The sequence below is a fragment of the Callospermophilus lateralis genome, chromosome 7, assembly GCF_048772815.1.
Source record: "Callospermophilus lateralis isolate mCalLat2 chromosome 7, mCalLat2.hap1, whole genome shotgun sequence".
NCBI lineage: Eukaryota > Metazoa > Chordata > Mammalia > Rodentia > Sciuridae > Callospermophilus > Callospermophilus lateralis.
The window spans coordinates 125,507,146-125,529,437 of record NC_135311.1 but is presented as its reverse complement, the minus strand read 5'-3'; the positions used below and the strand labels follow the sequence as shown (position 1 = coordinate 125,529,437).

The following is a 22,292-nucleotide window of genomic DNA, read 5'->3' as shown; positions in this document are numbered from 1 at the left end:
GTTAAATGTGTATACCCATGTCACCTGCATAGTAAAAACTCCCTTTTGTAAGCCACTTACTTGCTGAAGAGATCAGTTGTTCTGTAGAATGTCCCACATTCTGAATAAGTCTTTTACTTCCTGGTGGCATCATTTATGTTATTTCTCTATTGCTCATATTTCCTGTAAACTGCAAGTTCCTCTAAAGCCTTTTTTTTTTTAATTGCTGTGGATTGAACCCAGGACTGTGTCACACATGCTGGTCCAGTGCTCTACCACTGAGCCACACCCCCAGCCCTTTTGAATTTTGTTTTGAGACAGAATCTTGCTAAGTTCCCCAGGTTGGCCTCAAACTTGGGATCTTCATGCCTCGGTCTCCTGAGTTTCTGGAATTACAGCCATGCACCACCATACCCAGCTTGCTCCAGAGTCTTATTTAGATGTAGCTTCAAATTTTGATGGGATGGGAGAAGTTCAGAAAGCCAGGATCTGGGATCCCAGAGAATCATGTGGAATACTTAACTATTATGAATCATTGACCTTCAAGGAATTCCAACTGTGTTTATCTTGGCCAGATCATGTCTGTAGAGGACTAAGGAAAAGTCTAGAAAAGGGACCTATTGTGACCATGTTCGATCATGGGCACCTATTTCCATACATTGATTACTGGCAGGGATGGGATGGGAATCATGACATCATTGCAGGTGCACGGGGAAAGCGGTTCCTCCATTCAGACCTGGAGTCCAGATGCCATAGGACCTGACTGGTGTTCAAGTGTTTATTCAAAACAAAAGAATCATATGTCCCATTGGCACTTGTACACTAGCTTCTCTTGTGCACAACTAAATATCTGCAGTACCTAATAATACGTTGGCCATTCTGCTACAAAACAATAATAATAGGATAGGGCAAAACAAAACAAAACAAAATCAGCAGGAGGCCACTCCATGAGGTGCAAGTGCTTTGAGCACATGACCTCGTGTTGCCCCCCATTATTCAAGCCAGGTGATAACAGGCCTATCTCCTCATTGTAGAGAGCCTCACGTAATGGCTTCCTCCTTTCAGGGTTTTTGAATCAATTATTTCACTAGGGTGTACAAAAATGGCGCTGTCTGACTAAGTGTGATTGATTAGCAGGATCTCTTTTATAAAAAGGAACTTTACCTCATACTCAGAGCTTCAGTTTGGTTACCACATATGCTTTTAATGGTCCTGTTTGAAGTGGCTTTGGTTTCTGAAATGGCCAATGCAAACAGACTAATGATCAAACATGTGAGATCAAAGAGTGAGTGTGTTTCCTTTTCCTGTTTTGTTGTCAAGTGAGTACTAGTTAAAGTTACCTCCAAGAGGGTTTAGGAGACAAAGCCAAGGCAGTGAGTTACCAGTGGGTTGCCCGAAGCTCAGAGCAAGGAAGAGCTTTCTAGAGCGGGAGATGTCTCCAAAAGGACTCCCTTCCACAAGGCAGGTTCCAAGTTTGAGGAACCACTTGAAGGAAATTGTATCTTTCCCAAATCCAGGAGTTGACTTTAGGAAACTGTAATGTGTCTGGCCCTCTCCAAATACCAGAGACAACTGATGAGGAAATGGGCAGTTGTTCTTTATTTTATTTGTTTATTTTTATGTGGTGCTGAGCATCGAAACCAGTGTCTCACCCATGGTAGGCAAGTGCTCTGCCACTGAGCTACAACCCCAGCGCCTGGGCAGCTGTTCTTATTGAAGTATTTGGAGGGCATTCTCTGGGTTGATTTGGCATCTGGGGCAGCTGTGGTCTATAAGATGGGAATCCAACAGAAACTGAGGGATGGGAAAAGGTGACTGGGGTTCCAGATCTTCTGGGATCCCTATGTGTGTGTGGCGGGGGTCACTGGAGATTGAACTCAGGGGTGCTTCACCAGTAAGCCACATCCCTAGTCCTTCTTTTTGTTTTTGAGACAGGGTTTTGCTAAGTTGCCAGGCTGACCTTGAACATGCAATCCTCCTGCCTCAGCCTCCGGAGCTGCTGGGATTGCAGGTGTGTGCTACTGTGCCCAGCAATGTTTTCCATCTTTTAAGTAGTCATTCTGATAGCTGTGGATGGTATCTCATTATGGCTCTAATTGACATTTCCCTGATGGCTGGTGAAGTTGACGCTTCTTCACATGCATATTGCCATTCGAATGCCCTCTTTCCTGAAATGGCTGTTCCCATCTTCTGTCCATGTTTTTAAATTGGGTTGTCTGCTCCTTTTGTGTTATTTTATAGTCTTTCTTTGTTTAATGTGTAAAGCCTATTAAAGTTCAGACTACTAGGCATGGTGGCACACGCCTGTAATCCTAGCAGCTCATGAGGCTGAGGCAGGAGGATGGCAAGTTCAAAGCCAGCTTCAGCAATTCAGAGAGCCCCTAAAGCAACTTAGTGAGACTCTGCCTCACAATAAAAAATAAAAATTGCTGGGGTTGTGGCTCAGTGGTTAAGCACCCCAAGTCTCAATCCCCAGTACAAAAGAGAGAGAGAGAGAGAGAGAGAGAAAAGTCCCCAGACTCCATCTTGTCTGTTTCCATAAGGTCCCCATTATTGCCAGGAACAGCCTTTGAGATGCAGATTCAGTAGAGCCAACATCAGGCTTTGGCTCTGTCTTTGGTTTTTTTTTCAGTTATAGATGGACATAATATCTTTATTTTGTTTACTTATTTTTAGGTGGTGCTTAGGATTGAACCCAGTGCCTTACATGTGCAAGGCAGGCACTCTGCCACTGAGCCACAACCTCAGCCCCCTGGCTCTGTCTTTAACCAGATGATTCACACAGAACAATTTGTCATGGGTGCCCAAATGCACATCTGCTGGGGATGCTGATGGTGATAAAGGTGCTGGGGCTGTTGGGCACAGTGGCACACACCTGTGATCTTTGTGACTCAGGAGGCTGAGGCAGGAGGATTCCAAGTTTGAGGCTAGCCTTGGCAACTTAGTAAGACCCTATCCCAAAATTAAACTTTATTTATTTATTTTTAAAACAGAGAGTAAGAGAGAATTTTTTAATATTTATTTTTTAGTTTTCAGCGGACACAACATCTTTGTTTGTATGTGGTGCTGAGGATCGAACCCGGGCCGCACGCATGCCAGGCGAGTGCGCTACCGCTTGAGCCACATCCCCAGCCCCCAAAATTAAACTTTAAAAGGGCTGGGAAGGTCGCTCAGCGGTGGAGTGTCCCTGGGGCTGCTCTTGGCAGTTCATGCCCTTGCCACATTCTATAGGTCAGGCAAGGTTCTGAGCACTTTGCATATTAAACTCACTTAATTGTTACAAAAAAGGAACTGGTGAAGAATGTGTGATCGTGATCTTTACAAGTGAGAGGATTAAGGTTTAAGTAACTTGCCTGAAGCCCTACAGCTAATCTCAAATCTGGGCTCTGAACTCATGCACAAGATTGGATACTCTGGACAGCATGTCTTCTGATTTTGTTTTGTTTTGTTTTGCGTGCTAAGGATCAAACCCAGGGCCTCATGCATGCTAGACAGATGCTCTACTACTGAGCCACATCTCTAGCCCTTACCCAGGGATTTGATTACTATTATCATCCCCATTTTACAGTTGAGAAAAGTGAGGGCTAAAGAGGTGGACCACACAGCTATGGAGGGCAAATCCAAGACTCACACTCCAGCCTGCCGGACTCCTTCCTGTGACGGCCAGAGGTCATGGCCCGTTGACCTCTGGTTGCATTTAACCTATAAAAATATTTTGTTTGTCCTGCACGATATGGGATGACTTTTGTTTGGGGTTGGTTTGGTAAGGTGTAGTGATTTGGCTGCTTTTAAAAGACCAGGCTCTACGGTGACTGTCGACTGGCACCAAGAGCAGTTGTCCCTTTAGACTGGTTGGTGTGGTTCCCACTCAGCCTGGCCTCCCTCACAGTCACCCAGCCTGCTGTGACTTCCTGTACCATGAGATGGGAGACCGCATCATCTCCCCACTCCCCACCTGAGGGTCGGGTCGCAGAAACCTGCAGGGCTTTTCCAAGCTGCCCCCCTGCTTCCCTGTTCTTCTCTTACCGCCTGGTGGAGTTTGTCATTTCTCTGTGTTGTTGGGGCGGGATAAGATCACAAACATCCATGTTCCTGTTTCCCAAAAGTGTTATCTGTGCTCAATAGACGGTGGAGGTGCTGGGATTGTGGCTCAGCAGTAGAGCGCTCGCCTAGCACGGGCGGGACCCGGGTTCAATCCTCAGCACCACATAAAAAAAATAGACCGTGGAATTACAGTCAGACTTGGGTTCGAGTCTTGCCTCTGCCTCTTACTATTACAAGCAAGGCCGTCTCGTCACAGAGCCTCAGTTCCCTCCTCTGTAAAATGGAGCCAATCATTACCAAGGTGTGGTGGATAGCCCCAGTGAGATCATGATGGGGGAACCCTCTTAAACCAGGATATCACTTGTACAGGTGTCCCTGGCCTCTCAAGCATGGCTGGGCACTCTGGGGAAGACAGCCTGCATTCTCTGGGGGCCTGCACTTGTGCTGTGTGTCATGTGACCGTGTTGGAAGGAGAAAGTCCAAGGGCCTCCTCCAGTGCTTAGATGCAACTCACAGTGTATCACCGGGGCCAGTGTCTGTGTGGCCCTTTTCCTCTGGAGGTGGGCTGTGCTGGGCCACATCTGTTCTCCATTCTGCCCTTCCCATGGGCACCTGCCAGAGTGCTTGGGGTTCAATTGGAACAATGAAGCCAACCAGTCTGCAGGACTCAACTAATGTCACCTGCAAGGTGACTGCATGTTTCAGAGGTGTGATTCCTTCATTCATTGCACAGAGCTCACTTAGCACTTGCTCTGTGCTGGTCGCTGGCTGGGTACTGCAAGGTGACTAGGCACTCCACAGGCAGACATGGTTAGGACTACTGTGGACAGAGCCCGCGTGGCCTGAGCTCAGAGTGCCTGAGAGAATGCGGTGTGTGATGAGGCCAGGGTAGGCTGAGCCTCCCAGGGCAGTATCTTGCCAGTACTAGGGAGCCATTGAATGGTTTTGTTTTATTGGTATTGGGAATTAAACCAAAGGCACTTAACCATGGAGCCAGATCCCCAGCTCTTTTATTTATTTGTTTATTTATTTACTTTTAAATTTTGAGACAGGGTCTTGCTAACTTGCTTGGGGCCTCTCTAAATTGCTGAGGCTGGCTTTGAACTTGCCTTCCTCCTGTCTCAGCCTCCTGAGTCACTGGGATTACAGGTGTTCGCCACCACACCAGGCCCAGTGAAGGTTTTGACATTCCCCAGGGAGTTCCATTAGCTCATGGGAGGGGAGCAGGAGGGTGAGAACATGATGTCTTGCATTTGGAATAGGTTGAGTTTGAGACTATGGAACATCCAGCAGTTGCCTCCTGGTAGGAAACTGGATCTATGAGCCTGGACTCAGGAAAGTTCTGGGCCAGGGCTAGAGATCTGAGAATTGTAATTAAGTGATAGAGGTTTGGCTATGAATACAACCTTGCAGAGGGGGAGGAACATGCAGAGTGGGGTGTTCGGGCCCCCTTGGGTTACAGAGGAGCACACGGGATCCAGGGGAAAGTCATTTGCTTATGGCCTCAGGGTAAGTGCTGTCCAGTCATTCCTTCAACAGAGATGCATCGAGTACCTGCCGTGTACCAGGAGCTAGTGTGAGTGCTGGGATCAGTAGTGAGCTAAATGCTCAGGGAGCTTACATTCCAGTGAGCAGACTCAGAAAACAAATGAAATATTATGTCCCATGGTGTTAAATGCTACTGTGTGACAAAAGCAGATCAGAGTAAGAAGACTCAGGAATACTGGGTGGCCGGGGGGCTGTTCTGGGGGGATGTTCAGGGGAAACCTTACTGATAAGAACAGAGACCTGAAAGGAAAAAGAGAATTAGCCAGGTAGATGGATGAGGGAAGAGTGTTCTAGAAAGAGGGAACTGCAGGTACAAAGGTCCTGAGGCAGGTGTGTGCTTGGCCTATTGAAGAAGAGCAGAGAGACTGATGTGGCTGAAGCAGATACAGCAAGGGGGAGACCGCAAAGAACGCAAGAGACATGGGGGAGGGGCGGGGAGAGATGGGGGGGGCATGTGGGCCACTATAAGGAGTTTTTCTTTCTTTTTTTTTTTAATTGCGACATACCTGTGTGTGTGTGTGTTACTGAGGGTTGACCCTAGGGGTGCTCTACCACTGAGCTACAACCCTAGCCCTTTTTATTTTATGAGATAGGGTCTCATTAAGTGGCCCAGGCTGACCTTGAACTTGCAATCCTTTTGCCTCAGCCTCCCAAGTCTCTGGGATTACAGGCCTGCACTACCGGGCCTAGCTAGTCATTTTTCCTTTCAAAACAACCCCCCAGGTTGGCCTTGAACTCCTGGGCTCAAGGGATCCTCCAAGTGGTCAGGACTATAGCATGCCACCACACCTAGCAAGGACTTAAAAGGGAAAGGCTTGGAGGGTTTCAAGCTGGGATGACACGATCTGACGTATATTTAACAGGATCGCTGCGGCGTCGATGGTGAGACGCATTGTAGGGGGGAAAGGCAGAAGCAGGAAGACCAGTTAGGAGGTGGCTGCCCTAATCCAAGGGGTAGGGGATGATGGTGGGGAACCAGAGCTCTGCCAGTCGAGGAGCTGAGAAATGACTGGGCTCTGGAAATATTCTAATGGCAGAGTCAACAGAGTTGACCTGTGGGTTTATTAAGGATTATGAGAGGAAAAAGAAAAAGGACCCACACAACAGGAAGGATGCGATTATGTGAGGAGTAGATTTGAGAGGAGAACTACGGAGTTCAGTGTTGGGCAGGTTGAATTCCTGCCACCTTAGATGGTGCTTCATTGAGATTTCAAGCAGGCAGTAGCACCAGGAGAAGGGCTCCTGTGTGGTAGTCCTTTTCCTTCTTCCCGGATTCTAGATTTTTCCCTAGCAGCCTCCCCGTATGGAGGCTGACCCCAGCCCTCTGCCCCTAGGTTGTGCACAGAGACCTCAAGCCCAGCAACATCCTGTACGTGGACGAGTCTGGGAACCCCGAGTGCCTGCGCATCTGTGACTTTGGCTTCGCCAAGCAGCTGCGGGCTGAGAATGGGCTCCTCATGACGCCTTGCTACACAGCCAACTTCGTGGCGCCCGAGGTGAGTGGGGACGGCAGGAGGCTTTGTGCCGCACCTAGAGGCCCACGCTGTCCAGGCCTACAGTGTCTATAGCCTTGACTCAGGATCCGAGAGCAGATCTAACCACAGCGGGAACTCTTGTCCTACCTTTTGGGGAGTGTGTGGCCACTTCCTACGGCCCCCAGACTGACCACCCTCCCCTGCCTTCCTGCCAGGTGCTGAAGCGCCAGGGCTACGATGAAGGCTGTGACATCTGGAGCCTGGGCATTCTGCTGTACACCATGCTGGCGGGGTGAGTGCCCAGCCGGGCCCTCCCCACTCTTGTCCTGGGATCAGCCTGGGCTGGTGCTTGTCTCAGGGAAGATCAGCTCTGCCTGGGGACAGGCCCTGCCTACGGGAGCTGCACCTTGAAGCATGCGGTCTGAGCAGGAGGGGCAGCCTCCCATCTCCAGAGCAGAGGCTGTACCCAGCTGTGTGGGCTTTTCTCCAGATACACTCCATTTGCCAACGGACCCAGTGACACCCCAGAGGAGATCCTGACCCGGATCGGCAGTGGGAAGTTTACCCTCAGTGGGGGAAACTGGAACACAGTTTCCGAGACAGCCAAGGTGAGTCTTTAAGCTCTTGGAGGACGGGCAGGGTCCATCCCGGGGCTTTTCAGCAGTTCAGGTGTCCTAAGCCTTTCTCCCAAGAGGAAGCTTCCTAGGCAGACTGGCCCTTTTTTTGGGTAACTTGGTGACTGATCATTCACGGTCCTTTCCCGTGACTGCACAATCCCAGCCCCTCTCTTCTGGAAGCTCAGTGGAGGGGAGCTGTAGGCTTGCAGGCCTCCCCGGGGGTCCAGGCACAGAGCAGAAGCAGAGCAACTGCCCATGGAGAGAACCTTGCCAAAGAGGGAAGAGTTTTCAGTATTGGTGACAGTTCCTATCACTGGGAGCCTCTGTGCGAACAGAGTTGAGCCCTTCATAAGGCAGCACCACTTCCACCAGCCTGTGTGGCAGTGTTGTTGCCCTCATTTCTCAGAGGGGACATTGAGGCTTGGAGAGTTGAAGTGACTTGCCCAGGGCCCTCAGCTGATGAGCGGAAGAGCCAGGTTGTCACCGGAGTCTGCCCGGCCTCAGCCCTTAGGCTCTTGCCCCTTTCCACCATGGAAGGCAAGCAGGCTCCTGGAAGTGCACGGAGAGCAGAGGCCCCCAAAGGGGAACGCCCTGGGAAGTCGTGGCTTGTGGAGAAAGGATCGCAGGGCAGGGGCAAGGGTTCAGGTGGGAGATGGTCGGTGCAGTTGTCTTCCCCTTCCCCATCTGCGGGACACAGATGATCTCTCCCCTGCTGCCCCTTACACCTCCCCCTTGCCACTGTGCCGCTAGGACCTGGTGTCCAAGATGCTGCATGTGGACCCCCACCAGCGTCTCACAGCCAAGCAGGTCCTGCAGCACCCATGGATCACCCAGAAAGACAAGCTTCCCCAGAGCCAGCTGTCCCACCAGGACCTGCAGCTTGTGAAGGTATGCCAACCCAGCCGCTGGCAGCCGCAGGGGGGCAGGTTACCCAGGCCAGGGTGTCATGTGCAAGGACTTGGGGTAGTGGAACCAGGAGATCCCATGTCTGTGCCCAGGACCAGGAGGTGGGTCAGAGGACATGAGACAGTCCTGTTTCCAGGGGCTCTAGTCTTCTGGGGGACACAACTACCAACCTCTGAAGCCTCCATTCTGATGAAGGAGGCAGGACCAGTGACCATGAAGGACCATCAAGGCTGGAAACAGTGGGCTGGGTGGGCTGTGGGGCTCTGGGGGGGGCTGGCCTGACCTGGGGCAGTGTCCCTCCCCTGCTCACCTCCTCACTGGCCACCTGACTTACCTCCTCTCCCAGGGAGCCATGGCAGCCACGTACTCTGCGCTCAACAGCTCCAAGCCCACCCCCCAGCTAAAGCCGATCGAGTCATCTATCTTGGCCCAGCGGCGGGTGAGGAAGCTGCCATCCACCACTCTGTGAGGGGCCTGGCGCCCAGGCCGCAGGGCGGTGCTAGCTTGATGGAGGCAGCATCCTTCCCAGAGGGAGCAGCCTGAGTCACGGGGCCAAAGCAAGTTGGAGCCTCGAGGGGTCCGGGAAGCAGCCAGCCCAGATCACCCCCGGTGAGGGTGTGAGAAGTGCCTTCTCCTTCCCCAGGATGGACTCTTCCGGCTTAGGCTCTGCTGGTGGAAATCAGTTCACTGTACAAACTCTGACCTTTTTTAAGGAAAATAATGGCGTCAACCCCCGTGGAGTTTTACAAGATCCATTTGCCTTTCTGGGAGCAGAAATAGCCAGTGCAACCCCAGAAGGGGCACTGCGTCATGCTGGGGCTCTCTGAGGCTGAGACTCCTGGAGCAGCTTCGGGGTCCTACCCTGGGGGCCCCATGATTGGTTATCTGGAGCCATTGGCAGATCCCCCACGGCAGCCCGGCATCGCCTCGCAGAGCCACCGACTGTTAAGCAGAACTCCCTCTCTCCCCAGCCAGCTCCTCCTCCAGCCTGTTCTTCCAGGGGTATAGAACCACTTTCGGCTAAGAGCTGCTGGCTCCAGGCTCCAGGCTCCAGGCACCAGCATCCGCATCGGCCCACCAATGGGCCCCTGCGTTCAGGTTGGGCCGCCCCAGGGAGAGGACATGGAGAGCACTTTTCGGCAGATTTCTATTGAGTCTGCTACTGGACAGAGGTCACGGAGACCAGGGGTGCAGGCCACAGGGGCAGGGGCTTTTTTCATTTCTTCCTCAGCTGGTAACTCAGGGTTCATCTGTCCATGGCCTTTCTAATAAACTTACAATCAAATCGAAGCACGCTCTTCTCCACTTCTCATCTCTGAATTTGCCCTCTCTCTGCTATGGGTTGTCAAGGGCTTTGGCAGGGACAAGAAATGGGCCAGGGCCTGGTACGGTGGTTCTCACCTATAATCCCAGCATCTCTGAGGCTGAGGCAGGATGATCATAAGTGTAAAAATATTTACCCCCAGTGATGGGTGTCAGATTCTGTGCTTGGGTCTTACATGCACATTCCATTTACTCTTTTTTTTAAAATACCTTTATTTTTTTAATTTTATTTTTATGTGGTGCTGAAGATCAAACCCAGTGCCTCATGTGTGCTAGGCAAGCGCTCTACCATGGAGCTACAACCCCAGCCCCCATATCCCATTTAATCTTACCAAACCTATGAAGTAGATGTTATTATGCTATTATCTGTATTTTATAGATGGAGAAATGAGCTCAGAGAGGGGAATGATATTTCCTCATGCAATAAATATTTTCTGAGCACCTGTTATGGCCCTGCTGCAGATGCTGGTGAGCTAGGAGAGAATAAGTCTTAGATCTAAGTAGGGGACAGGGATAGTTTGCAAACCTAGGTCAGCCGCTCAGAAGACATGTGGAGAGTTAAATTGGATGAGATTGGGTCAGGGAAGGCCACTCTGGGAAAGTGACCCAGAAACTGAGATCTGAATGAAGAGCAGGAGGCAGAGTTAGGACAGAGGCCCCAAGAGGGAAATAGGGAGGGTATGCTCAGTGTCTCAAGAGGAGCTGATGTAGCTGTGACCTCAGAGCCAGGAGTTTGCACAAGATGAGGTTGGGACATGGAGGCAGGGAGAAATGCAAGCTATTAAAAGAATTTAGGGACTGGGAGTGTAGTTCAGTGGTAGAGCCCTTGCTTAGTAGGTATGAGGCCCTGGCTTCCGTCCCTAGCACTGGGCGGGGGACACACACACACACACACACACACACACACACACATATTTAGCTCATGGTTCTAGAGGCTTAGAAAGTCCAAGAGCCTGGCCCTAGCACCTGGTGAGGGCTGCTTGCTGTATCACATGGCAGAGGGCATCACACGACAAGACTGGGCAAGAGCATTAGCTTGGGCCTTTCTTCTACTTATAATGCCACTAATGTCATCATGGTTTCCTGCCCTCATGACCTCATCTTATCCTAGTTACCTCTCAAAGTGCCCACCTCCAAATATCATTAGCATATGAAAGGGGGACACTCAAACTAAAGCACCAGATGTCCCTAAGTTCCAGAGTCACTGTTCCCTTTAATGCCCAAATAACAATCCCTCAGCTCCTGCCCACAAAATACCCACCTACTAAGCAGGTGCTCACCTTGTGGAGCACCAAGTGCTGTATTTCATGACACCCTCATGTGAACAAGATACAGTCAATCCTATTTCACACGCAAGAAGAAATTTGAGGCTTGGAGATTAACTTGCCCAGGGACACAGCAACATGGCAGAAGAGAACTCATATTGGAGGTCTGAGATCTGAGAGTCACCGTTCAGGGGTGCAGCCCAACTTCTCTGCTTGTGAAACTGCCCAAGACCTACTTGTGTTCCACAGAGCTGTCTGTTTACCACCCTACCCTCAGCCAACCATGTGGTCATAAATTTTCTATACAATTGGGGGTCTGGTCTCAATTACAGAATCCCAGTGGCTCCAGAGGCTGAGGCAGGTGGATCTCAAGTTTGAAGCCAGCCTCAGAAACTTAGCAAGGCACTAAGCAATTTAGCAAGATCCTGTCTCAAAACATAAAAAGGGCTGGGATGTGGTTCTGCAATTAAGTGCCACTGGGTTCAATCCCCGGAACAAAAATAAGAAGAAAGTCCCAGCCAGGTGCAGTGGTACAAGCCTGTAATCCTAGCAACTTGGGAGGCTGAGGCAGGAGGATCCTGAGTTCAAAGTCAGCCTCAGCAACTTAGTGAGGCTCTGTCTCTAAATAAAATATTTTAAAAAGGGCTGGGGATGTAGCTCAGTGGTTAAGCACCCCTGGGTTCAATCCCCAATATAAAAAAGAAGTTCTAATTCCAGTTGGGTGTGGTGGCACATACCTATAACCAGAGACTCTGGATTCTGAGGCAAGAGGATCTCAACGTTTGAGGCCAACCTGAGCAACTTAAGGAGACCCTGTCTCAAAATTAAAATATTTGGATATAGTTCAGTGGTACACGCCTGTCATCCGACTACTTGGGAGAATCTGAAGCTGCTAACAGTGGAAAACAAACTGGGAAATTTGGGGAGTTTCTTACATTCTCAGAAAGTAGCGTTCCCCATCAGTTGGACTACACATCAGGGAACTAATGGCATGTCAAGGGCTTGGAGGGGATTCCTCTTCCCACAGGGGAGCGTTTGAGGGGCTGATGTAATTCCCTGTGGGCCAGCGACCCGGATTCCCAATCGTCCACACAGACAGCAGCATCCCTGGGTGTTTCTTGCATTTTACTCTCTTGTCTTCATGTTTTGCATGACGATTTTGGAGACAGGTACCCTCAGAAAAAAGGCTGGTTTCCTATGTAGGTTATATAAGCAAACATTTACCAATAGGGTTGACACATGGATTTAATTCTCTCACTCAGCCTGTAATTTAAGACCACCGAATAACGTACCAGACTGTGACTTGTTTAATGGCTGTCATAGGCACAATGGGTTGTGCCTGTTTACGCTGGGCAGAGCACAGATGTCATCCCTAATATTCAAAGCAATCTCATGAGGTAGGTATTAGCATTTCCATTTTACAACAAGGAAACTGAAGCTGAGGGAGGAAACGAGCCACAGTCCCCAAGGAAGTGGCTGAGCCCAGGTCTATCTGGCTCCGAACTCATACATGTCCCACTGTCCAACCCTGCTGCACAGGATAAATTTCATCTCACAGTGACTCATAAAAATCTCACATTCAGAAGGGCCTTAAAGGCCCAGACCCAACCTCTGCCCACTACAGAAACCCTCCATAAATGGTTATCCAGTTTCTGTTTGAATCCTGCCAGCAACGGAGACTCCACCACATCACAAGGCAGCCCCCGCATGGTTGGAAAGTTCCTCACTTTGAATGAGGTCTGAGCAGCTTCCGTCTGTTGGGGGGGTGTGGGGGTTCCCAGTAACTCCTGGGCACTCAAGGGAGAAATGACTCATTAGCAAGAGGGAAATCTCTGTGTGTCCCACCCCCAGAGACGGTAGCCGCTAGTAGCAGGCAAAAGAGGAGGCAACAAGCCTGTGCCAAGCAGAGAAACCCCAAGAGGTGAGTGGAAGAACCTGTGGCCCACCACCCTGGGGACATCTGCAGAGGTGCCCCTCACCTCATGTCCTCCTGCCTCTGCCCCCGCCCAGCTCATCTGCGAAGGCAGCAGCAGGTGGCCATGGAGGGTAGTGGGCTCGGAGTCAGTGGGACCTGCCATCCCTTGCTGCTCTGACATTTCCTAAGTGTCCCACAGAGCTACTGCAGGCACTGATGGAGAGCCTGGGTGACAAGCCAACAGCAGCAGGAAGTGGGAAGACCCCAGAGCGGTGCTGAGAGCAGATGTGGGGTCAGTTGTACCTTTTTTCTTTTTTTTTTTTTTTTAATATTTATTTTTTAGTTGTAGTTGAACACAACACCTTTATTTCACTTAGTTTATTTTTGTATGTGGTGCTGAGGATCGAACCCAGGGTCTCTCGCGTGAAGCGAGCGCTCTACCGCTGAGCCACAACCCCAGCCCGTACCTTTTTTCTTGAAATCTGAGTATCCTGGTCTACAGTGCAGCTTTGGGCACTTGCCTGCAGACCTGGGCGAGCCATTTAACCCCTCTGCCTCAATTTCCCCACCTTTAAACTGGGACTTAGGAGTAGTGCCTACTTCTTGGTGCAGGTGAAACGACGTGAGCATGAGAAGCTCATCGCTTGGGACCTAGTACCCACCTCCCTCAGCACAGACTCCAGCCTCCCAGCTCTCACAGCCTGGAGAGACTCAGCTTAACCGGCATCCTCCTCCAAGGAGAAGAGGGAGCTTCTCATAAAGCCCGTCTCTTTCCCCCTCCTGCCCCCGAACCTCTCTCTGAGTTATAGCTCATACTTGTGATTCAATCTGAGACTTCTTTTTTTAGGTAATTTCTTCTGTTTCTCAGTCCCTCCAGGGCTGTGGGCTGATTGAGAAATGGAGGGTGGATGACACATGCCTGACCTGGGCACCAGGACGGAAGCTGGGGCGGGCCTGAGTCACCCATTCACTTGTAGAATCTCAGGAGGGCTGGCCTGGGGCCACGTCACTCCTGTTGCCATCACGGACCTTTACAGTTCTAGGCCCTTGGCATGGGCTCCACGGATCTGACGGGGTGAGAGTCTCAGCTCAGGAGGGAGTAGGGGGCTGGGTGAGGAGGCACAACAAGGTCAGACGCCAATGTCAGCCGTCACGGCTAGGCGTTCTGGGCAAGTCATCTGACCCCAAGAAGCTCATTATCCCTCATCTGCAAACCCTCTTCAGAAGGCTGCGGAGGGGCTTAAAAAAGAATTAATCAGCCAGACATGGTGACGCACGACTGTTATCCCAGTTACTTGGGAAACTGAGGCAAGAGGATCACAAGTTCAAGTCCAGCCCAAGGCAACTTAGGAAGACCCCTGTCTGCAGGGACTGGGGATGTAGTACAATGGTAGAGTAGCCCTTATTCCGTCAATAGTGCCAAAGAACAAGCCAACTAACTAGAAATTATTATTTCCATTCATATATGGGAAAATGGAATAGCAGACAATATGAATCAAATGAAGGTCAAAGAATTTAAAGCCTTAAATCAATAGTTTATTGGGTGCCAAGCACCATAATAAATGTTTTGCCAGTATCGGGGGTGTGAAAGTTTTGATTGTACTCATTTTCCTTAAGAGGTTAAATTATCTACTCAAGTTTGCTCTGTTAGAAAATGGGAGAGCTGATACCAGCGTTGGACCTGGCATCAAAATTTATGCCTATATCTTATTTTTATTTTTTAAAATATGTTTTTGGCTATAAATAGACACAATACCTTTATTTATTTGTATTTATGTGGTACTGAGGATCGAAACCAGTGCCTCACACATGCTAGGCGATTGCTCCACCAACAGCCCTACATCTTATTTTTAGAGTATGATCTGAGGCAAACCACTAAAGAGCTGTGAGCGTTAGTTTTGTTTGTTCTTTAGCATTAAGTTTTTTAACAAGCTGAGGATAATCACATTATTTCACCATACTCTTTTGGTGTTTTCTTTTCTTCTTCTTCTTCTTTTGATACGGGGGATTGAATCCAGGAGCATTTGATCCTTGAACTACATCCACAGCCCCTCCCCTTTTTAAAAATATGTTGTTTTTTGTAGATGGACAAAATACCTTTATTTTATTTAAATGTGGTGCTGAGGATCAAACCCAAGGCCTCACATGTGCGAGGCAAGCACTCGACCACTGAGCCACAACCCAGTCCCCATCCACAGCTATTTTTGTATTTAATTTTGTGACAGGGTCTTGCTGAGGTGTCCAGGCTGGCCTCAGATTTGCCATTCTCCTGCCTCAAACTCACAAGGCACTGGTGTTATGGCCACCAGGCCTGGCCTGTGGTGGCGTTTGTTTGTTTTGTGGTTGGAGATGGAACCCAAGGCCTTATGTGTGGTAGGCAAGCTCTCTACCACTGAGCTGGATTCCCAGCTCCAGATTGGGTTTTGTTTGTTTTTTGGTACCTGGGATTGAACCCAGGGGTGTTCAGCCACTGAGCCACATCCCCAGCACTTTATATTTTTTTATTTTGAGATAGGGTCTAGCTAAATTGTTTGTGGCCTCATTAAATTGCTAAGTCTGGCCTTGAACTTGTGATCCTCCTTCTTCAGCCTGGGATTACAGGCGTGCACCACCATGCCTAGGCCCCAGATTGTTTTAAAGATATGAAAGGAATCTGTAACCTTTAAAGCACTTTGCACATGTATTATTTAACAATGACAACAAAAAAACTCATCACCAATTATATGCAAAGCAGTAAGTACTGGGAGGTCACATAGAATAATAATTTCTTAAGTGGTTTTAGAGGCAAGGTTAAATATAAATACAAATAAGGAACACAGGTAGAAAGGAATCCCAACCTCATAACTGGATGGTGCTCTGGAATCATTCAGATCCAGATTTCTAAACCTTGGCTCTACCACCCTCTAGCTATGTGACTTTGAGCAGACTAACCAACTTTTCTGAACCTCACTCACTCTTTTTCTCTATCCATGCCTGCTTTGAAGGGGTGGTGTGGAGGATTTGTTGAGTTAATAAAGTAAAGTGCCTAGCATCATTTGGGGCACAAAGCAGATGTTCAGACAATGGTAATTATTTCACTATTAAGTGCTGTGAGCCCTTCTGACTGTGTACCCTCTGAGTCAGTTTCCTCTCCTTCCTGGGCACTCACCTGGACTTCCATGTTCCTTTGTTGATAGATGTGGCCATGTGGGTGAGCTATAGCCAACAGGGTGTGAGCAGTTATAATTTGGCAACAAAATCTTCCCAAGCAGAATTTCCCATGCTTTCTCCCTTCCTCCTTTGACAAATGTGATCCCTTTAAAAGTCACAGTGGCCAGGCATGGTGGCCCATGGCTGTAATCCCAGTGGCTGGGCTCCGGAGGCTGAAGCAGTAGGATCATGAGTTCAAAGCCAGCCTCAGCAATGGTGAGGCGCTAAGCGACTCAGGGAGACCCTGTCTGTAAATAAAATACAAAATAGGGCTGGGGATGTCGCTCAGTGGTTGAGTGCCCCTGGGTTCAATCTCAGGTATCAACAAAACAAAACAAAACAAAAAAATCATGTTGGAGTAGGCAGAGCAGTGTAGAGGAAGGAGGAATTGGTACTTAGAAGAAAGCCACTTGTCAATCAGAGACATATGAAAGTACCAGCTGCTGCACATCCTCACCAACATTTGGTGTTACAGCCTATCTAAACCATAGCTAGCCTGGTGGATGTGTGCAGATATCTCATTGTGGTTTTTAATTTGCATTCCCCGATGACAAATAAAGTTGAGCATCCTTTCATATGCTGATCGATTTTTCGTATATCTTTGGAGAAGAATCTGTATACATTTCTTCTTTTTCTGGTGGTACTGGGGATTGAACCCAGGGACATTCTACCTCCTGAACTACACCCCCAGCCCTTTTTGTTATCTTTACTCTGAGACAGGGTGGTATAAATTGTTCAGACTGGCCTCAAATTTGCAATCTTCCTGTCTCAGCCTCCCATGTTGCTGGGAATACAGACCTGTGCCACCATAGTTCACTCTTTTGCCATTTTTAAAAATTGGGTTGTCTAATTATTGGATTGATGATTTTTTTTTTTTGGTACTGGGAATTGAAACCAGGGACATTTTACCACTGAAGTACATGACCAGTCCCTTCTTTTTTTTTTTTTTTTTACTTTGAGACAGGTTCTTGTTAACTTGCTGAAGCTCATCTCAAATTTGTGATTCTTTTGTCTCAGCCTCCAGAGCTGCTAGGATTACAGGTGTGCAATTGTGCCCAGTCCTACATTTGTTGTTGTTTTTGTTGTTTTAATATTTTAGCTGTATATGAATGCAATACCTTTATTTATTTACTAATTAAATACTTTATTGAATAAATACAATACCAAACAAAATACTTTCAAATGCTTTCTAAAAAATATTAGTTTTAAAGCCTTTCTATTCAGGCTAATGATAAACACAATAAAGGCAGATATGCTAGTTTAACATAATTGACTGATTTTATACAGGACTTATATCTTTTAGTCCACAAGTATATGATTAAATGATAGAAAACATCTATACAACCATTTCTATAGAACTAGGAAATAAATTTCTAGAAATCTAGAAATATTTTACAGACCTCATCTCTTATGCCCACCCCAACAGTCTAACCTTAAAGGGGATAAAGCCAGTGACTTTCCTCACAAGAGCTCACAACTAATGTCACTTTGCTATCAAAATCTATATTTCTGATCCGTTATGAGCATTTTTGAGACAAGATTCAAATATTCCCAAAGAAGCACAATGCATGTTGTAATCGCCTATTCAGGAACAGCAGCACTGCATTCAAATATATCTCATCCCAGGAATTAAATAAGGTCAGCCACTGTACTATTGTAGAAAGACTCAGTGTCACAAAGAATCCTCTTGTCTTCTTCAGTAACAAAGTTTGTAGCCACACCTTTCCTCCTAAATCGACCCCCTCTGCCAATTTGGCTCTTTATTCAAACAGTGTGCTGTTTTGCTTATGATTCCGTGTCCTAAGTTACGTCAGTGCCATTTCTGAGCACCATCTCATCACCGACTCCTGCCAGCGACTCCTGTGAATATAGTTTTCACGATTGGTGGGTAGATCATAGTTTATAAGCAAAATTAATGTTGCACATTAACCCCACAAGCCAACAAGTCAGTAATGATCAGAACTCGGCTTGACCCCGATTGGAATGCCCTCATGATAACATCTCTCTCTTTCTGGTCCATGTCACCATGCTGCAAAGGAAAAAAACCTTAATTCAAGAATCACCAGTCAGGTCAACATTTAATTTTAGGAACGTGTATGAGACTAAGCATCCTTGGCTGCTATAAGGTATAGCAGACAGGTATAGGAAAGAAACAACTTTATTTTGAGCAGGGGAAACGACAACACAGCACTTCACAGCTGTATTGTAGTCTGAATCCTGATTATACCTTTATTTATTTTTATGTGGTGCTGAGGATCAAACCCAGTTCCATGTGCTAGGCAAATGCTCTACCACTGAGCTACAACCCAGACCTCCTGCATTGTTTTTTGAAAAGAAGGTTATTTCTTAGCCCCTTTGTTAAAAATCAGTCATACACACACACACACACACACACACATACATACAGATCTTTCCTGAATTCTCTATTCTATTTTATTGATCTATGTCTTTCTAAGGCCATACTGTTTAGCTTATCATGGCTTTGTAATATTTATAGCTAAATCTTGAAATTAAGTAATTTAAGTCCTCATCTCTTACATCCTTTTGGATTTTCTTCCTTGATTTTTTGTCATTTCATTATGATGAGATTCTTAGATTCTTTAAAAAACTTTTTTTTTTTTTTTTTTTTATACTGGGGATTAAACCCAAGGGCACTTAACCACTGAGCCATATCCCCAGACCTTATTTATTTATTTATTATTTTTGGTACTAGGGATTGAACTCATAGTGGGTTAACCACTGAGCAACATCTCCAGCCGTTTTTATATTGAGACAGGGTCTCACTAAATTGCTGAGGGCCTTGCTAAATTGTTGAGGCTGGCTTTGAACTTGGGATCCTCCTCCCCAGCCTCCCAAGGCCCTGGGATTACAGGTGTGCACCACCATACCTGGCTCCTCTTCTTGCTAAGTTACTTAGGACCTCAATAAATTGCTGAGGCTGACATCAAACTTGTGATCCTTCTACCTCAGCCTTTGGAGTAAAAAGAAAAAAAAATTTTTTTTTGTTTTTTTGTTTGTTTGTTTTTTCCTTAGTGCTGAGGATGGAACCCAAGGTGCAATTTGATGAGTTCTCATTTTGCATATACCTGTGAAACCATATTTACAATAAATATAATGAGTATCTATCACCACCAAAAGCTTTCTCGGTCCCTGGAGTTTGAGCTTTGTTATCTGCAAAGTGCAGCTCAGTTGTGACGAGGATGGTATGAACGAGCTTAGCACAGGATCTGGCACATAGAAGTTCCCTGGGGTAGTTACCTGCAGTTAACTGTGTCAGGAGGATAGTTAAGTTTTCAGGTCCTGGAGTCAGACAACCTGGATCCAAACCCATCTCTGCTATTTGCTTCCTTGGCAAATTATTTCATGACCCTATGAATCAACTTGTCCATCTACAAAATGGGAAAGATAATGTGCTTCTTACCTAAAGGATTGTTTTGAGGATTAAAAGAGTTAAAAATGCATGAGATTAGGGCTGGGCTGTGGCTCAGTGACAGAGTACTTGTCTCGAATACATGAGGCACTGGGTTTGATTCTCAGCATCACATTAAAAAAAAAAGGCATTATGTCCATCTACAACTTAAAAAAAATTTTTTTTAAATGTGTGAGATAGGACTGGGGTTGAGGTTCAGTGGTAGAGTGGCTTGCCTGGAATACATGGGGTACCGGCTTCGAACCCCAGCACCACATTAAAAAAAAAAAAAAAACACAACTAAATAAACAGAACAAAGGTTTTGTGTCCATCTATAACTAAAAATATATTTTTTAAAAGTATTAGATTATTTTTTTCTTTTTCATAGGTTACTGAATGATTTTAGATATACTTTTTCTCTTTTGTGATACTGGGGATTGAACCCAGGACCTCACACATGCTACATCCCCAGCCCTTTTTATTTTTTATTTTGAGACAGAGTCTTTTTAAGTTGCTCATGCTGGCCTTGAACTCACAGCCTCCTGCCTCCTGAGTAACTGGGATTATAGGCATGCATTACCTAACCTGGCTAGCTATATTTTTTTGAAACTTTGAATATATTCATTAGCACCCTCTCTGATGACTAGGAATTTAGGATTCCAACTTGGAAGCTTGTGGGCTGAGTATGGTTTCTCAGTTGTTTCTGTAAATATCCTTGCAAAAATTGAATCTTGTGGCTTGTGAGGACAATTCAATAACATTTCTGATCTAATAACAATATTGATACTGAAGCAACCAGCCCCTCTGGGCATGTCACATCCAGGTCTTGTAAGAGTAGCTCAATGCCAGCGTCTGATTGTTCTGAGTCTTTGTGGTTGCACACTACGGTGAACATGTGAACAAAAGGACTTAGCCTTTTGGAGCATAAACCAATTTATAAGTGGCAATAGCAATAAAATAATAATAATAGTCAGCATTTATTAGTGCACAGGTTGAGTCAGGCATGATTCTAAGTGATTTTCACTAACCTATCCTACATAATAGGTATTATTTCCCCACTTTATTATTTTTATTTATTTATTTATGTTTTTATTTCCCCACTTTAAAGGTAAGAAAACTGAGGTCTAGAGGTGAGGAAACTTGCCAAAGATCACACAGTTGTAGAGTGATTTATGGTTAATCTAAGGGAACCTCTTAGTAGGAGAAAAGAGAGAGGGGCTAATGACATTTTTATCTCTTACCTGCTTTTGCCACTCAATCTAAAAGTTGTAGAAAGTGGCAAATTAATCCACCAGATAAGTAAATAAACACCAAAATCAGAGTTCCCCCAAATGATTTTACCTTAGTCTGCCTCTCTTGCAGTGTTCACAAAGAGAAAGACTTGAATTTAGCATTCAAGAGATACTGAGAATGTGTGAAAAAGACACAGCTTAGGGCTGGGGTTGTGGCTTGGTGGCAGAGCGCTTGCTTTGCAATGTGAGGCACTGGGTTCCATCCTCAGCACCACATTAAAATAAATAAACAAAATAAAAATATTGTGTCCATGAAAAAAAAAAAAAAGACACATCTTAGAATAAAAAAGACTAGGTTTAAGCTGTTAATCCTTATAATAGCTGTGTGACCCAGGAGAAGTTTTTTGATTATTTCTGTTTTTGGTACCAGGGATTAAACCCAGGGGTGGGTGCTCTATCACTGAGCTACATTCCAGGTCCTTTTTAAGTTTATTTGGGGGTTTTTTGTTTGTTTGTTTTTGTTTTTTGAGACAACGTCTCAGTGATTGGCTGAGGCTGGCTTAGAGCTTGCAGTCCTCCTGGGATGACAGGCATAAGTCTCCATGCCTGGCGACCCAAGATAAATTATCCAGATTCCTGAATCTAAATTCACTCAGGTGGGAGGATTGCGAGTTCAAAAACAGTCTCAGCGACTTAGCGAGGCTCTGAACTATTTAGCAAAACCCTGTATGAAAAATAAAAAAAAATAAAGAGGGCTGGGGATGTGGCTCAGTGGTTAAGCAACCCTGGGTTCAGTTTCTGGTACCAAAAATTAATTAATTGATTAACCAATTAATTAAAACATTCAGGTGTACAAACATTAAATTATGCACTTTTTTCACAGAGTTTGTGAGATGTAAGAAAGCTAGCTTTTGTAAAGCATCTCGCTTCTGGCATACAATAAGGAGTAAAGGCATGCCAGCCGGATGCCTGGGGGATCTCAGAAGCAAACCTGGCGGAGGAGTCCCAGGTGAGATTTATTATTAAGCACATTCTCCAAAGAGAAGCCAGTAAGAGACCAGGAGGAGCAGAACTGGGAAGGAGGAGCAAACAAGGGAAGATGCAGTTTCAGGCAAAGACCTAGAGAAGGTAGTTTAATCCATAAAGGAACTTAATCCCTCAGGGAACTCAGGAGTGTAAATTCTATCCAGAAGCAAATATGCTGAGCTTTCAAACTCCCGCATCTAATCAGCCATTTGACAGACACTAGGAAAAGGAAGGATCAAAGCCATTCCAGTAACTTGAGGACTCTCTTCCTCAGAAGAGTCTCTGGGAGCTGATTTTTAGAAGCAAAAGCAAGCCACAGCCCAGAAGGAAGCAGGAGGGACTGGTAAGAGATCTGAGAGGATCT

The 22,292-nt window shown here is 46.7% G+C and overlaps 1 protein-coding gene and 1 non-coding gene across 5 annotated transcripts in view; one reads left to right on the top strand and one right to left on the bottom strand.

Annotated features, from left to right (window-relative positions):
- Positions 1 to 11,375, top strand: part of Rps6ka1 (ribosomal protein S6 kinase A1) — a 42,684-nt gene extending 31,309 nt beyond the window's left edge. For 3 of the 4 annotated variants that reach the window (XM_076863168.2, XM_076863169.2, XM_076863171.2), the window contains 5 exons: positions 6,906 to 7,067; positions 7,262 to 7,338; positions 7,537 to 7,654; positions 8,414 to 8,551; positions 8,916 to 11,374. In XM_076863168.2, coding sequence (XP_076719283.1) covers positions 6,906 to 7,067; positions 7,262 to 7,338; positions 7,537 to 7,654; positions 8,414 to 8,551; positions 8,916 to 9,038 — 618 coding nt within the window. In that variant the 3' untranslated portion in view covers positions 9,039 to 11,374. Of the gene's footprint in view, positions 1 to 6,905; positions 7,068 to 7,261; positions 7,339 to 7,536; positions 7,655 to 8,413; positions 8,552 to 8,915 lie in introns of all 4 variants that reach the window. The other variant, XM_076863167.2, reaches the window with a different exon arrangement.
- A 6,978-nt stretch (positions 11,376 to 18,353) lies between these two features.
- On the bottom strand, positions 18,354 to 18,484 carry LOC143405322 (small nucleolar RNA SNORA63). Its single transcript, XR_013092035.2, has one exon. It is a non-coding gene; the product is annotated as a small nucleolar RNA SNORA63 (small nucleolar RNA).
- Between the last annotated feature and the right edge of the window lie 3,808 nt (positions 18,485 to 22,292).